Source organism: Myxine glutinosa, chromosome 8 (genome assembly GCF_964187855.1).
Source record: "Myxine glutinosa chromosome 8, kmMyxGlut1.1, whole genome shotgun sequence".
Taxonomy (NCBI): Eukaryota; Metazoa; Chordata; class Myxini; order Myxiniformes; family Myxinidae; genus Myxine; species Myxine glutinosa.
In genome coordinates, this window is record NC_136268.1 from 123,479,914 (window position 1) to 123,497,712 (window position 17,799).

The window sequence follows — 17,799 nt, forward strand, 5'->3', positions numbered from 1 at the left end:
CAGTTATGAATGAGTCCGACTTTGTGGTGGCGCCATCTATAGATGCCCCATTGCATAACTCCAAATTCTGCCATATTGTTTTCTAAATTGAAACAGAAACCAGTGTTGCAGAGGGAAAAATCCAATTTTCAGCCATAAAAGTAAAAAGGTGTAAAACAGGTAAGTTCACGTTTCTTCCATATGCAGCATAGATATAATATGGATATCAGATGACAATTGTTAGTCCAGGTATGTGTCTCCATTCTTGTCATAGACTTTAATACGATGGATGCATAGAATATGTGTGTATGTGGAGACATCTCAGAAAGTTCAGACTGGGGTAAGTTGAGGCAGACCCTACGGGGCAAATCGAGCCGTGGCTCAACTTGCCCCGTAGGGTCTGGCTCAACTTGCCAACTAATGTTGGTGGAGATAATAATAATTAGCATTTATAATGCGCTTTTCCCCAAAGGCTCAAAGCGCTTACAGAATACCATATTATTACCCCGGTCATTGGATACATTGCGAGCCTGCACCACACTGGGCGTTGTTCTGGACAGCTTGTGTTCAATTGTGACTTGTCAGTTTGGCAGATTAATTGACTTGATTTCTGACATGTTTTAGTTTTAGTTCCAGATCCAAATGATGAAGCTGGCATTGATGAGCAAGATATTGTGCCTTAATTGCCACAGTCTGACTGTTGGCCTTTCTGGGTGTATTTGGGACACTTTTGTTTTATTGTGACTTAAAACTGTGGCAGCTGTTTTCAACTCAATCCAGCTGCCACATTGAATTATAACCATGAACACAAGGCACATGTAAATATTTCGTTCAGTGTTGTAACAAGTACATTAAATATTTTTCAGGCAGACCAATTTTTGTACTTCAGTTATCTTTATTTGGGGCAATGATCAACTATTTGGGATACTTTTTGTTTAATTGTGACTTGAAACTGTGACAGGTGGATTGAGTTGACTTTTCTTACCACAGTTGACAATCTTGTTTTTCTATGAGAGTGACTCAATTTGTTCGTAACTGATTACTATAACCATGAACACAAGGCAATCATTTCGTTCAGTGTTGTAGAACTTTACAACATTAAATATTTTTCTGGCAAAACAATGGTTTTCTACTTTAGTTATCTTTATTTGGGGCAATGATCAACTTACCCCTATGTGGTACAACTTACCCCAGAGGTTGGATCAACTTACCCCTCAGGCAGGCAAGTTGAGCCATTTGGCCTCCGTTTTTTCAAAGGTCACAGTGACTTCTCAGTGTGGGGATAGAAAGTAAGAACTAGCTACAAAATGTTTCCCAATAGTCCGGCAGCTAAGCTAAATATAGCATAACAATTGTGCATTTTGTGAGGAAAGCACCAAATTTGGCACACTAGTAGACTATCATATTATGAAAAGATCTGGATATTGGGCCATCTCAGATTCAGAGATTTGATTTTTGCAAGATTTGCAAGCTGAGATTGCAACACCAGGGACGGCCGACTCCTTCCTGCGAGCTGCCCACGTCACCCACACAAGAAGAGCTCATCAAATCACTGCAGCGGCACTGCACATCCTGCAACACCGTGCGTATGAACGCCACTGTATGACATATGCTGATGATGCAGAAGACCTGCCTGAGTTCGAAGACTGGTGTCACCAGAGAGGAGAAGACATTCCCAACTTTCAGTACTGGGCAACTGTGCTGGAACTAGAGATGTTGGTACTGGTCTAGGTGCGTTCTCTGCGGCAGGCTTCATTCACGATGTACCTTGATGCCCTGACGGAACTGGTCCCATGGTTCCATGCCTTAGACCACACACACTATGCCAGGTAGGTCCCTGTTCACCTGAGGGACATGGTTGCACTCCCAGTGAAGCACCCAGATGTAGCCAGAGAATTCAGGGCTGGCAATTTCACTGTACAGAAGATGAAGAAGGTGTTCTCTTCGATCCCAATCAAATCGAAATCTTGCAAAAATCAAATCTCTGAATCTGAGATGGCCCAATATTCAGATCTTTTCATAATATGATAGTCTACTAGTGTGCCAAATTTGGTGCTTTCCTCACGAAATGCACAATTGTTATGCTAAGTTGCCCCACTACAAGGATTAAATTAGAAGGCAAGATACTCATTTGTGCAAGATCATCAGTAAGTTCAGTCCTAACATTCCAAGAACAAAAACTGGCTCAACTTGCCCCGCCTTCCCCTACATTTTCATTTCAACGAAAAGAGTAATGATTAATGTTTGAAGTCTTTATATACAAAACCTTGGTCAGCGTTTTGTATATGCTGTATGCTGTATGCTGTTGCCTGTTGAGATGTCCATGGGTTTGTTCAGTTACCAAGCAGCTAGAAAGCACTTGCCAAGGTAGCCATTCCTAATCAACGGTTTGGAATGGAGTGTTTAGGCAACTTTGAAAATGCTCTACAATAAACTTGGTAACTGAACAAACCCCGGATTCATTACATGGTGAGGAGAGTAAACATCTTTACCAAGACTTCTTTCAGCCATGTCGATGAATTGTCCCTGAGGTGGCAGATTACATCAATTTAAAGGTAGTTTTAATGCTTATCTAACGACATAACTCCAAAGGTGAAATAACTCCAAAGGTGAAAGAAGAGTTTTTAGAAACAAAAAGGCTACCACCTTAGCTAACTTCTCCAAACATACACCCTGTGAAAATTCCTTTGTGGGAGAAGGAAGGAGAAGGGAGAAGGAAGGAGAAGGGAGAAGGAAGGAGAAGGGGGAAGGAGGGAGTAGAAGAGTGGAGGTGAGAGGAGGAGGGGAAGAGTGGAGGTGGCAGGAGGGAGGGCCAGAGGTGAGTTTGGAGCCCAGAGGGAGGGAGTGGGGATGGTAGGAGGGAGGGAGTGGGGATGGTAGGAGGGAGGGGAAGGGATGGTGTGGGAGTCTGGAGTCAGGGGGTGGGAGGAGGGAGGTGAAAGGGTGGGAGGAGTGAGTGGAAGGCGTGGGAGGGAGTCCCGAGTGAAGGGTGGGGTGGGAGGCTGGATACGTTTGCTCATTCTATATTTTATCCAAAAAGCTATAATTATATTCTTTCTATTCCAAATACTAACCAATGATACAACAACAACAACAACAACAACAACAACAACAACAACAACAACAACATGCATTTTAAGGCCATTTTCCCTGCTAGAGCGGGGTTAGCCTTGCGGTCCCCATGACAATCTTCTAAATACTAACCAATGATATGGTTCAATAACTGTTTACAATGATATGGTTCAGACATGACAGGATACTCTGTTATTTCGATTGAAGGTTACACGAGTAAAATCACAATGCAAAAATCTATTTTTTTAAATCACAATCGATAATAAATTCATCTATTTTTATAGAAAAAAAATTGGAAACAAAGTTGAGACTCGTGTGAGAGCTAGAACAAAGAACATACGTGAATAGCCCAGCGAGAACATCACAAGAAACAGGTAAACACAGAAAAGGGAGGGCAGAGGGACACAACAGAGGGTTACTTTGAGGAAGAATGGGTGAAGGAGAGAACAAGAGAGTATGGGTGGGGGGCACAGGGGGTGAACAAGCTGTTTACAAGCTCAAACACAACAAGATAGGGGTTAAAAGAAGAGGAAGAGAAAACCAGGAATTAAACAGCAATGGAACAAAAAATGATAAGGAGGGCGGAGGAGGGACACAATGATCTGGGAAAGAAGGAGTGGGCTTGTGGAGGGTTAATGAGAGTAGAAAAGAACATGAGTATGGATGGGGTAAGTCCTGTGGAAGAGGTGAACATCCATCTTGGATTTATCATCTCAATCACATATCGGACAAAGCTCGGACTTACAAATCCGTCCATCTTCCAACCTCGTTCTGCAAAATGTCCTGGTATTTTCTCACCAGTAAGATGTAGCACAAGTCGTGCTTCAATATTGCTGTAAGCTCCTGCAAAAAAAAAAAATCACAATTATACAATTTCAGGGCTCCGAGTATAAAATACCAAAAGGGTGTGTGCAAAGAAATAGCATCCCCACCACACAGGAAGAAATACTGTAAAGCCCCATGGTAAGGGAAATTCGGAATATTCGAGAATTTCGAAGAATTTTTCATGTACAATTGCATTTCAATAAACACATTTCAAGTCGATATAATGAACATTGAAACGCTGTTGTATTGAAGACAATTATCAAAGTCCGTTGATGCATTCAGGCCAAGTTGAGTAATACTCAAAAGTGGTCAAAGTGTATTCAGTACTATTTTGGACATGTTTTCTTGCAACTGCAGGAATAATTGTATTTTTACTTTGTTGTTATTTTTTTACGAGACAAATCATGCACTAAAATGGGAAGACAGTTACAGGAGAGAAAATTACATCAGACTGGACTTGACTTCAGACAAATACAGACACTAAGCATGGGGGAAGTGACGCAACTTCCCGTGGCACGAGTGATGCCATCTTTATGATATCGATTTTCTCTGTGCACTCAGTGGGGGCAATTAAGGAGAAAATTTCCTCCTTTCAAACCTTTGGGGTTTGCCCAATGCTCTGCCCTTTAAATGATGTGTGCCAATCAAGAAAGCAGGACGTAGCCTTTCAAAAGTCTTTCGTGTGAATCAGTCCGGGGTCTGTATAGAACCGCAGAGTACCAGACTCTGAGCAGATGCTCTTGTAATAGTACCACTGAGTCTGGGATCATGTTAAAGGTGAAATGTAGAATTTGGTACTTTACGCGGTTTTGGTACTTTACTTGCGGATTTGGATTTGGATTTGGATTTTTTGGATTTGGATTTGGACGCGGATTTGGTACTTTATTTGCGCGGGTGGATGGGTACCTGAGTGGTTGTGGGAGAGTGAAGGGTGAACCTGTCGGAAATGTTTCTCTAGTGTGCCCTGAGCAGGAGTGGAACTAATTTACATTTATTTATTTTTGTCAGCATCAAAATACAAAATATGAATATACTTGGCTATCCAGGTTGGACGAATAATGAACGACATCACTTCAAGAGTACAAGTTACAGACCAGAGTGATGGTTTGACAGCAATTCATTCATCAATTAACAAAATGGTGGATTCCAATTTTGATTATTGTATACAGCATTTTCGATATTCCAAAAGCAGCTCCTTTGCTGAAAAAGCTCATGATGAGGTACCCAGCAATGAGTTATTCAAACTTTATTTTGAAACTCCATTTTCTGCCTCAAGGTCAACGTTATTCACAGGTAAACGGAAAAGGTTTCTGTTCCAGACGAGAGAATCAATAATATCATGGCGCAGGCTTCACCGTACATGTCAGACAGGGACTTCAGGAGACATCTCGTATTTTTACAGAGATATTTGTTCTTCACAGGAAGTTTAACCTGGAATTCCAGTATCGAGAGCTATGTTCTTAGATGAGAACATGAAAGAGACAACCCAACTTTAAAATTATCAGTCCTTTCAAATTGTAAAATTTCAATAACTACAAAGTAACATCCAAATTCTCAAAAGAGGGGTCGGCGGGGAGAAGGGGGTTCACTTATTACCCTGCGCTCGCGAAGCAAAAACGGGGTTAAGCATTCAGCTGGGTCCGTGTGCCAGGTCTGCATTTTAAAAATTCATTTTCTCGGCAACCGTTGGTCCGATTGACACGAAATTTTACCGTAGGAGCGCCATCCGCGTGTATAATTATTTTATTCATAATTATGACGTCATACGTCACGTGGTACGGACGCCATCTTGGAAAAACGTGACACGTCTATATCTCCCAAACCGCTCAATGGAAAAAATTCAAACATGGCTCATTGTCAAGTAGTCACCATGGGGAATAAGATGTGTTGATGGTGATATCGTGCCTTAATTATGACATCATAATTCGACAAATACAACTCTTGATCTGATCAGTATGAATAAAACAACAAATTATCTGCAACTGTTAGTCTGATGGACACGAAATTGAATATGTGCGGCTCCTCCTGAATAATTTTTTAATGACAATTGTAACGTCATAGGTCACGTGGTACAGACGCCATCTTGGAAAAAATCGAAAGAAGCTGCACCTCTATATCTCCAAAACCGCTCCATGGAAAAAATTGAAACATGGCTCATTGTCAAGTACTTCCTTGGGGAATAAGATATGTTAATGATGATGTCATCAGTACCGTAATGATGACGTCATAATTCGGCAAGTACAACGCCTGATTCGATCAGTATGAATTTTTTTCTCTGCAATTCTTGGACCGATTGACCAAAATTTTCACCATAGGAGCCCCTCCTCCTGTAGAATATTTGAATCATAATTATGACGTCATAGTTCAGCGGTAAAGGTGCCATCTTGCAAAAACCGAAAAACTTTGCCCCTCTATATCTCTGACCCCGCTCCATGGAAAAAATTGAAATATGGCTCATTGTAAAGAACTCCATATGGGGAATTGGTGTTGTTAATGATGACGTCATTGGTGCCATAATTATGACGTAATATCGGTGCTGTAAATTCTCAGCTTTTAATAATGGTTTTAATGCATTTACAATAGCGCAATTTCAAGCACAGGCGAGGAGGTGCAGTCACAGGAAATTGTGCTTAAAAACCGGAACGACGAGACCCAGTGGTAACAGAAAGTGGCTCAAGCAGAAATTATCTTTTGCTTTCTCAGCAGCAGATGAACGTGCTATGTCAGATGCTCGTCATAATACACCTGCTTTACCTGCACAGATAGTACTCCTATACAATGACATCATGAGTTAAACATCCTAACCACTGCCTGGACATAGTCTACTCTCATCTCTGACTACACTCGCTGCACCATCACCACGGCCTGCACTCACTACTCCCTCACCACTGCCTGTACTGGCTTCACTCCCATCCCTGCCCACATTCACTCAACCCTCACCACTGCCTGCACTCATCCCACATTCATCACTTCATTCAGCTTATGATGAGCTGCTGTCACTTATGTTTGTTTTAATCCACAATGCCAACTGTGATATTAATGAGAGCTTTCCAGAATGTGCCAAGCTTTTACCGCAAATGTTATCACTGAAAATACATTAACATTAATATAATATTGTAGCCAGCATGTATCAAAGATATATTTTCTGGATTAAAATGTGTTGGAAGATGAATACAGTGACAGGTCACCTGGTGTATCACATTAGTTATCAAGCTGCAAGAGGGAAAACTTCGTTTTCATAATTCGATTACTGCAGATCTGCAGAGCTGATCTTTCACTGCCTGTACCATTATCCTGCTGTCGCTTTGCCAAATAAAGTATGTCCAATGTATTTGTGTTCTGTCAAAAGCTTGCTTTGCCTGGTGCACTGTTCTAATCCTGCTAACATTTTGAACAAATCAAATGTTGTTGTTTTTTTCTATTTTTTTGTGGGGGGTCTAAATACTAACCTACACCCACCAAGGAATGGGGTTGGGGATCATTTAATATTACCTTTCATATAGCTATTAAGGATTAGGCACCATGGAACCTTTAGAGGCCATTTTTTTCCCCACAAAGCAGGGGTTGGCCTTTTTCGGGCACCGTGGTTGTTGTTGTTTTTGTTGGTCCCCTTTTTGAAGCAATGTTTTACGGCCAGATGCCCTTCCTGCCGCCAACCCTGTTTGTCACCTTTTTTTTACGACACAGGGAATTACCAGTGAACTGATACTCAATTTGCCGACCTCGGAAGGATGACAGGCTGAGTCAACCCCCCGGCGTTAATTCAGCGATCGACCGGGATTCGAAACCAGGATCCGAGGATCCTAAGCTGGCACCCTAGCTGCTACACCAACACCAGGGATCCATGGAACGATTAAGAAAAATCAAACTTTTTTTTTCAAGAATTTCAAAAACATTTTTTCCTGTGAAACACTCTCAGGCACTCACTGATGAACCTCTGAAAGTTTGACAAATATCTGTTTGGCCATCCCTGAGAAAAATGGCGACACACACACAGACAAACTTTCTTATAATTAATATAGATGACCACATATGTTATAATTCTCCAGGGTTAGTTAAATATTTCACCTTCTCATTCAGAAAACAATCAGTTGTTGTATAAATGTTGTTGTTCGAAAGTTGTATAAATGTTACTTTATCTTTTTTTTTTAATGTTATTTTTGAAATTTGACTTTGGTTTCACTTATAGACACCGGACTAACATCGCTGCCAGCAATTTGACATATTTATTGCATATAAAATTAAAGAAGGAAACTTCATAGGATCTCACCAGACAAGTCAATGTCGTTTGAGATGTCTGAGAATGTCACATTCACCCTCCCTTCAGTCGATTCAAACCCGGTGACATGGAGGACCAAACGTCTTCGCCTACCCAAGTAGGAATAAAAGCCTTGCCAGGTGAACCCTTCAGCAAACACATTCGCAGGAACTACGCCATTGGGGAGAAGGTTAAAAATAAACAATTATTCTGGATTCATTATCACAGGTACAGGAGGAACTTCGGAAGTAAAATAAGCAAATATAGAAATTGCCAGTAAAGTCGCATGGAGGTGTGTTGGGCTTGTTTGATGGGAAGGTAGCAAGTAGAAAGTTTTGAGTTTCATCGACTTTACAAGGTCATGTTATGCTCTGCAATATATCATGCTACATTATACAGGTTCTGCTTTCAAAGGTAAGAAAGTGGTAATGAAATGAATGGAGCTTAGAAGGGCTTCCACAAAGAGCTGTTAGATGATATAAAACTTGTAAAACTAAACTGTCACGGTAAGGTAAACACGTGTTGTGGAATGAAGAATTTAAAGTGAACAAGGTAAACAAAAAGTACAAATTTAAAATACGAGTACACCCGCTCACTACGGGAGCGGCAAGAAGGGTCATTCCTCTTTGGGGTATATCGATTACAGTCGATCTATTGTCGGGTCTCAAGAACATTGGGTGTGTGTTCATTTACCAAGTTTCTTGTGGAGAGATCGCCAAGTGGTTTAAGCATTCGAGCAAGCACTCCATTCAAAACCGTTAAGGAACGGCTGGCTTGGCAAGCGCAAGCTAGCTGCTTGGTAAATGAGCACACCTCGGTCTTCCTCCCTTTCAATTTCATGTTAAACAGCAGGCTCGAGTTTCAAAAGTTCGCTACGAAAAACGCCATTGAGCGCCAGAAAGGGCCATATTATTAACCCAACATTTGTGGGGTATATACAGTACAGTAGATCTTCATTCAGTTCTGTAAGTATGAAGGAGCGGCGCTCCAACGCGAGTCGAAAGAATTGACGCGACCAAAGACGGAATTCGTCCGAGTTGCTTTATTGAAACAAAACAGCTCAGGTATCTATCTATAATTCCAGTAATCTCTGTGTGTATGTATGTATGTATGTATGTATGTATGTATGTATGTATGTATGTATGTCTGTTTGTCTGTGACCGCTGTTTCTCGACAACTACCGGTCCGATATACTTTAAACTTGCCAGGTATATTGCTGGGGACCCGAGGATGTGCCTTTTCAAGGTTTCATATTAATCGGAGAAGTAGTTACCGAGCTATGTCCAAAAAACGATTCAACCAATCAGAGAGCAGCGAGCTATCACGTGTGCCGAACGTGGCGAACAGACTCTGCCTCGGACGGCACATTTGAGAGCGTATTCATTTATTTCACGTTGGCAAACTATGTTGGCGTTCAACTATGTTTTAAAACTAATTAAAACTAATTTGCGATTCATCGTAACTGCGATATGCGACCTTCCGGACAGTGAAGACTGCACTTCCGGCAGCCAATCACAGAACGCGTTGTTGCGTAGGCGTGGCCGATGTGAGAGCGAGCCGAGCCGAGCGCGTGCGCCATTACGGTTCGTAATTCGATTTCTTCCGGAGAAAATAATAATTTCTCGATTTCTTATGCGCATTATTTCTCCCAATTCAGTCAGAGCGAAGGGCGGAAGCGAAGAGCGTTGTTTTTTTTGTTTACGGGCGTACGGGCGTACGGGCGGGGTAGAGCGTACGGGTAGCGTTTTTTTTTTTTTTTGGCAAGGAACTGGCACCCACGTACGGGCATGCCCTAGTTCTGACAAAAGCCCGTTTATCGGGCAGCAATATATATACACATTTATGTCGGGAAGTTTGCCCGGCAAAAGCTATACCGGGCATGCCCGGGTGTCAAGGGCGAGCCTTGGAAAGGCGAGTCTGGACCTGCCCGGGCGTGTTTGGCTGCGGCCTGGCAAGTCGAGGCTGGGCGTGCCCGGGCGCTCTGGACGAGCACTGGAAAGGCGAGAGCGGGCATGCCCGGACGCCCTGGGCGAGCCCTGGAAAGGCGATAGCGGGCATGCCCGGACGCTCTGGGCGAGCCCTGGAAAGGTGATAGCGGGCATGCCCGGACGCTCTGGGCGAGCCCTGGAAAGGCGATAGCGGGCATGCCTGGACGCTCTGGGCGAGCCCTGGAAAGGCGAGAGCGGGCATGCCCGGGAAAGACGAGACCGGGCGTGCCCGGGAACAGTGAGTCCGGGCATGCGCGGGAGAGGCGCGTCTGGCCGTGTTCTGGCCGGTGCAAGGTGATTGTGTGCATCCAGCGGTAACCACTACACACGCCCCTCCAGAATCGACCTGCACCGGCAGGGTCAATTTAAGGGGGGTCCGGATGATCCGGCCGAAGCGACCCCTGGAGGGTCGTGGGGAGGGTTCCGATGTGGTGGTGGGTGGTCGAGCGGGGGGAACTGTGGACGGGGGGCGGCCTCACCGCGGAGGAAGGGCCAACCGTGGTGGTCGGTCGACGTCCATGTGCGCCGGTTTGAGGCGGTCCACAGAGATCCGGTCCGACCGGCCGCCAACGTCGACGACAAAGGACTTGTCGCCCCGTCGCAGGACCCGGAAGGGCCCGTCGTACGGCGGCCGGAGTGGCCCCCGGTGCGCGTCATGACGCACAAAGACGTACTCTGCTGTGCGAAGCGCCGGGGGGACGTAGGACTGGGGGCCACCGTGGCGGGACGTTGGCACGGGGGCAAATCGGCGAGCGGCCTCCTGGAGGTCCGAGCGCTGGTGTGCGGCGGACCAGGGACTGGTAGAGTCGGGCACGAACTCGCCCGGGACGCGGAGCGGCTGGCCGTAGACGAGCTCGGCGGCGGACGCCCGGAGGTCCTCCTTGGGGGCCGTGCGGAGGCCCAAAAGGACCCACGGCAGCCGGTCGGTCCAACCGTCGTCCTGAAGGCCGGCCATGAGTGCGGCCTTCATGGAGCGGTGAAACCGCTCGCACAACCCGTTGGCTTGGGGGTGGTAGGCCGTGGTGCGGTGCAGCGTGACACCCAACGAGCGGGCGACCGCGCCCCAAAGTTCGGACGTGAACTGTGGGCCGCGGTCGGACGAGATGTCCGCCGGTGCGCCGAAGCGCGCGACCCAGGTGGCGCTGAACGCCTGCGCCACGTCGGCGGTGGTGGTGGAGGTGAGGGGCACGGCCTCCGGCCACCTGGTGGTCCTGTCCACCATGGTGAGCAGGTGGGTGAACCCCCGCGATGGGGGCAGGGGACCCACCAGGTCCACGTGGACGTGGTCGAAACGTGCCAGCGGGGCCTGGGTGTGGCGGTGGACCTTGGCCCGCTGGCAGGCCGTGCAGGCGTTGGCCCAGTCGCGGACGTTCCATCGAAGGCCGTGCCAGACGAAACGCGCCGACACCAGCTTCTGAGAAGCTTTCCGGCCCGGGTGAGAAAGGCCGTGGATGGAGGCGAAGATGCGGCGCTGCCAGGAAACAGGCACGATGGGGCGAGGCTGGCCCTGGGAGACGTCGCAGAGCAGGACGGTGCCCGCGAAGGGGATGTCGGCCAGGCGGAGGCCCGTGTCTGCCGCCCGGAGGGCCTGCACCGAGGTGTCGGTGGTCTGGTCGGCCGCCATGAGCGCGAAGTCCACGCCGAGGTGGACCGCGTTCGCGCTGGCCCGAGAAAGACAGTTGGCCACAGCGTTGTCTTTGCCGGCGACGTGCCGGATGTCCGTGGTGAATTCCGACACGGCGGAGAGGTGGCGCTGCTGGCGGGCCGACCACGGCTCCGTGACTTTGGCCATTGCGTAGACCAATGGCTTGTGGTCGACGAAAGCCGTGAACGGGCGGCCCTCCAGGAGGTGTCGGAAATGGCGAACGGCCAGGAATAGACCGAGCAGCTCGCGGTCGAACGTGCCGTATTTTAACTCGTTCGGCCGGAGCTGCCGGCTGAAAAAAGCGAGTGGCTGCCAAACCCTGTCCACCCATTGTTCATGGACGGCGCCCACCGCGTAGTTGGAGGCGTCCGTAGTGAGGGCAATGGGCGCGTTGAGCACCGGGTGAGCCAGCAGCATTGCGTCGGCGAGGGCCCGTTTTGCGCTCGCGAAGGCCGCGTCCATGGCCGCGGACCAAACGATGTCATGCTTGGCCGGCTTGCCCCGGAGGGCCTCGTAAAGGGGCCGCATGAGCTGAGCAGCGCGGGGCACGAATCGGTGATAAAAATTCACCATGCCGAGGAACTCTTGTAGGGCCTTGATGGAACGGGGACGCGGGAACGTGGTGATGGCCTCGACCTTGGTCGGCATCGGCACGGCCCCGGTCTTGGTGATGCGGTGGCCCAAAAAGTCAACGGTCGTCGTGCCGAAGTGGCATTTGGCCGGGTTGACAATTAAGCCGTGCTCGCTGAGGTGACCGAACAGTGTTCGGAGGTGGAGGAGGTGCTCGGCGCGGGACGTGCTGGCGACGAGGATGTCGTCCAGATAGACGAAAAGAAATGGCAGGTCGCGCAGCACGCCGTCCATTAAGCGCTGGAATGCCTGGGCCGCGTTCTTGAGGCCAAACGGCATCCTCAAAAATTCGAACAGGCCGAACGGCGTGATGACGGCCGTCTTCGGGACGTCGGCCGCCCGGACAGGTACCTGGTGGTATCCCCGTATCAGGTCAATTTTGGAAAATATGACCCGTCCCGCCAAACGGGCGGAAAAGTCCTGGATGTGCGGGATCGGGTACCTGTCGGGGGTGGTAGCGTCGTTGAGGCGGCGGTAGTCACCACACGGGTGCCATCCGCCCCCCGGCTTTGGCACGATGTGCAGTGGTGAGGCCCACGCGCTATTGGAGCACCGCACGATGCCGAGGTGCTCCAACGCGTCGAACTCGGCCTTTGCCACGGCGAGCTTGGCCGGTTTGAGGTGGCGGGCCCTGGCGTAGACCGATGGGCCCGTAGTGGGTATGTGGTGCTCGATCCCATGCCGCACTGCAACGGCCGAAAACGTCGGCCGTGTGAGGGCCGGGAATTCCGCGAGCAGGCGAGCGAACTTGTTCGCCATCGGGAGGGCGCACGCCAGTTCGGTCGGCGCGGAGCTGCTCATCGTGCACGCCAGGGAGCTGAAGGTCTCGGCGTTGACAAGGCGACGACGTTTGACGTCGACCAGCAGCCCGTGCGCGCAGAGGAAGTCGGCGCCCAGCAAAGCCATGGGGACGCAGGCGGTCACAAAGGTCCACTGAAAGCGCTGGCTGCCGAAGCAGAGGGTGACGTTGCGCGGGCCGAAAGTGCGTATGGCCGAGCCATTAGCAGCGACCAAAGAGGGGCCGCAAACGGCGTCCTGCCTGTCCTGCTCGGAGGTGGGTATGAGGCTCAGTTGGGCGCCGGTGTCACAAAGGAAATGCCGCCCGGACGCTTTGTCCCGAATGAAAAGCAAGTTGCCCGAGTGGCCGGCACTCATGGCTGGGAATGAATGCCGGCCCGGCCGTTTCCCGACTTGCCGAAAGTGCACGGGGGTCGGCACGTCCGAGTCTTGTGTCCGAACCTGGCGTGGTAAGAACACCACGCCTGGTCAGGTGGAGGCCCCGGCCGTCGTGTCGGAAGCGGTCGGTGCAGCGTGGCGGCCGCCAGTTTCACCGGCAGTTCGGCCTCCAACCGTGCAGGGCGCTCGGGTGTCGTGGGCGTCGCCTCGGACGGCGGCAGGCTACAGGTAGACGCGCCGATGTGTTGGCCCACCGAGGAGATCTTATCGGCTTCCCTGGCGAGGGCGCGGGGATCGGTGATCGACGTGCCAGCCAGGGCGAGGCGTACCGGGTGAGGCAGCTGGCGAAGGAACAACTCGCGGAACAGAAAATCCAGAGAGTGCTCACCGAGCAACGAGAGCATATAGTCCATGCGCTCGGACGGGCGCGTGTCACCGAGCTCGGGCAGGTCGAGCAGGTGCCGTGCGCGTGCCGCCGGTGAGAGGGCGAAAGCGTCGAGGAGGAGCGTCTTCAGCGCGTCATACTTGTCGGCAGCCGGCGGGTGCTCGAGGAGGCTCAGGGCGCGGGCCGCGGTGGCGGAACCGAGCGCTGCCACGACGTGGTGGAAGCGGGTGTCGTCCGCGGTGATGCCTCGCAGGGCGAACTGGGAGTCCGCCTGGGCGAACCAAACAGCCGCGTGAGCCTCCCAGAAGGTAGGCAGTTTAAGAGTCACTGCCGTGTCCATGTCGGTAGGTCACCAGTGAAGGAGCGGCGCTCCAACGCGAGTCGAAAGAATTGACGCGACCAAAGACGGAATTCGTCCGAGTTGCTTTATTGAAACAAAACAGCTCAGGTATTCTGACAAAAGCCCATTTATCGGGCAGCAATATATATACACATTTATGTCGGGACGTTTGCCCCGCAAAAGCTATACCGGGCATGCCCGGGTGTCAAGGGCGAGCCTTGGAAAGGCGAGTCTGGACCTGCCCGGGCGTGTTTGGCTGCGGCCTGGCAAATCGAGGCTGGGCGTGCCTGGACGCTCTGGACGAGCACTGGAAAGGCGAGAGCGGGCATGCCCGGACGCTCTGGGCGAGCCCTGGAAAGGCGATAGCGGGCATGCCTGGATGCTCTGGGCGAGCCCTGGAAAGGCGATAGCGGGCATGCCCGGACGCTCTGGGCGAGCCCTGGAAAGGCGATAGCGGGCATGCCCGGACGCTCTGGGCGAGCCCTGGAAAGGCGAGAGCGGGCATGCCCGGGAAAGACGAGACCGGGCGTGCCCGGGAGGTTCGGGCGTGCCCGGGAACAGTGAGTCCGGGCATGCCCGGGAGAGGCGCGTCTGGCCGTGTTCTGGCCGGTGCAAGGCGATTCTGTGCATCCAGCGGTAACCGCTACAAGTACACCTTACTTCACAGATGTCGGGATTCCTCCAAATTTCTTCATTTAGTGTTATAAAGAGCATTAGCGACTGTTTAAAAACGAATCATACGTGTTCGTGGTTTATAATATTTATATTTCCTGTAGAAGCCGTTTCTCCCACAGAAACGCCATTATAACTACAAGCTATTTATACACGTTATCACTGCAGGAAAAACGCTTTGGGGAAGTGGAACATTATTCGTATTAATATTGTTGTAATAACATTAATAATATGCGATTATCATTAGTGTTGTTATTAAAAGCGTCTTTGGGAAAAAAACGCCACGATAAATATTCTTCTTTGGGAAAAACGCCTCGATAAAGCTAACTTGATATGGATATACACCTCAGCACACAACCCATTGACGGCAATGGCGGGGAAAACCCGCTCGGGGGAGAAAACCTCCTTGGGGAGGGGGGGGGGGGAATGAATGCGCTACAACCTTCATTATGTAACCCTTGGTCATCCTGTCAAGTTTGGTTGAGATTGGATATTGGATAAGTAAGGACGGAATGTATTGGTGTCAAAAATTAATCAGACAGACAGACACAAATGGCGTATTTTAGTATGATGATGATCTAAACTGCATATAGAAACATATTATTTGAAGAAAAGCAAAGCAATACAAATTTATGCATAGACTGAACACAGAATGTTATACATAATTGAGATACTGTGCAAGGAAAGGGACATCAAGATGTAGAAGCGAGAGCAAATGAAGGACTACTTATCCAGAGGGATGAACATCTCAAATGAAATATTGATAAAAACACGTGCTCGTTCTCTTTTTAGTCACCTGGGGCCTTAGGAAGGGCCGTTTCTGAGCTTGATATGCCAGCAAATCCACGCTTTGATCCAACTAAAAAGCACAGCGTTTGGAATTTCATCAGTAATGTAACAAATTATAACTGAACTACATGTATGCATTCTGCTATGTGTGCATTACACAGTGGTTATCCTTAGGGGCAGATCATGTGGGGTTTGAAGGTTTGGAAGAACCCACCCATCCCCTCAATCAATGACCGCCAACATTTTCAAAGCAGCTTATTTCAGTGCCGCAGAATCATCTGGTTGTCACCAAATATATTCTCTTCACACTCTAATTATATGTATATTTTTCTATGATAGGATGAAGAAAGAGTCTTGCTCATGAAGGTTTTGTGTCACTGCATTGCAACTGCTCTTGGGTGGTCAGGTAGAATAATGGCTAACACACCTTAACATCCTGTTGATTTCAACCACCATGGGAAGCAAGGAGAAGCTGACGTTTCTGGAACAACCATTCTTCATTGTTTGTTTCCCTATTATTTTCCACTTTCTCCCAGTCTCATCCCCCTTTACTTTTAATTCCCGAATCCTAATGCTCTCTCTTGTGAGGTGTATGTACGAGTCATTCCCACCCCACGTGCTCCCATCTCTGACGCATGCACCTCTGACTTACTCACACTCTACCTTAACCCTCGCCCTTATGCTTCCCCTCTAATTTGCTCCTATGAAGAGTTATTGCCTGAAGTATCAGCTTCTCCTTGCTTCCTATGATAGTTGATCAATATACTTTGATCAATGTCCTGTTGATTCCATACATTATGACGTGTCATCCTTTTACTCTACTTTAAAAACAACATCTCAGCTCATCAAACATTAAAGTGAAATATAATAAACAATTTATTTCTCATCGAGTCATGAGTATAAAAGCATTAACAACACACTGAATCAATACACCACCTTGTAGTCATTACCCTGCACACGCGATGTGAAAACTGAGGTTAAGCAATTGGTTCACTTTTGTCTGTCCATCCATCTACAAACGTCGGTTTATGATCGAGGAACAACTTAATTTCAATTAAATGTTATATTTGGAACATGAATCAGAAAACAAACATGGAGTTTCGCAGTACTTGGCTCTGAATTTGTCCCAAACGCACATGCATCTACAACGGTAAACTTCCGGAATGTTTTTTTGTTAGACCTTTAAAATCTTTATTTTATTTCAATTGAATTATAAACCTGAACATTGCATGGGGTAACGTGTTCTATGTACTATCTAGTTCCCCTTCGCTCACGAAGCCAAAAGCAGGGTTAAGCATTCAGTTGCGTACGTGTGCCATGCGTGTCTGCATTTTAAATATTCATTTTCTCGGCAACCGTTGGTCCGATTGACATGAAATTTTCATCATAGGAGGGCCTCCTCCTTTCGAATATTTTAATGATTTATGACATCATAGGTCATGTGTTACAGGCGCCATCTTGGAAAAAACGAAAAATGTTGCACCTCTATATATCTCCAAAAAACCGTTGCATGGAAAAAATTGAAACATGGCTAATTGTAAAGAACTCCATATGGGGAATAGGTGTTGTTAACAATGATGTCATTGGTGCCATAATTATGACGTCATAATTCGACAGGGACAACGCTTAGTCTGATCAGTTTGAAATGTATTGAGCCTGATCTATGCAACAATTGTATTAGCAAATATAAATTTATGATGTCATCGCTCACGTGGTCTGGCAGCCATATTGGATCAAAGGAAAAACAATGTTCAAAAACAGAAGAGTTGGCTTGCAACAAGTTGACTGCGCAGGGTAAGTATTCTATGAATACCATCTAGTTCATAAATAATTTGGAGTCATTAATAACAACGATGAAAGAATGCTCTTGGGTTTATGTAAAATGTATGAGAAAGATCCTGAGGAGATAACTATGATTTTGATTCTATTCCTAAAATTGAAAACCACTTTCTCTGAAGGTAAGTCACAAATAATCAGGTAGAAGTAAGGGCAGGTTTTTTGACAGCCGGCCATACCTACGCGTCCTTTAACACCCAACAT

At 48.0% G+C, this 17,799-nt stretch overlaps 1 protein-coding gene across 1 annotated transcript in view; it reads right to left on the reverse strand.

Annotated features, from left to right (window-relative positions):
* LOC137433184 (CUB and sushi domain-containing protein 3-like) overlaps window positions 1–17,799 on the reverse strand; it is a 1,533,363-nt gene that overhangs the window by 16,437 nt on the left and 1,499,127 nt on the right. Inside the window, exons 68-70 of the mRNA XM_078783994.1 lie at window positions 15,767–15,829; window positions 8,147–8,305; window positions 3,797–3,894 (exon numbers count right to left, since the gene is read on the reverse strand). Coding sequence (XP_078640120.1) covers window positions 3,797–3,894; window positions 8,147–8,305; window positions 15,767–15,829 — 320 coding nt within the window. The remainder of the gene's footprint in view (window positions 1–3,796; window positions 3,895–8,146; window positions 8,306–15,766; window positions 15,830–17,799) is intronic.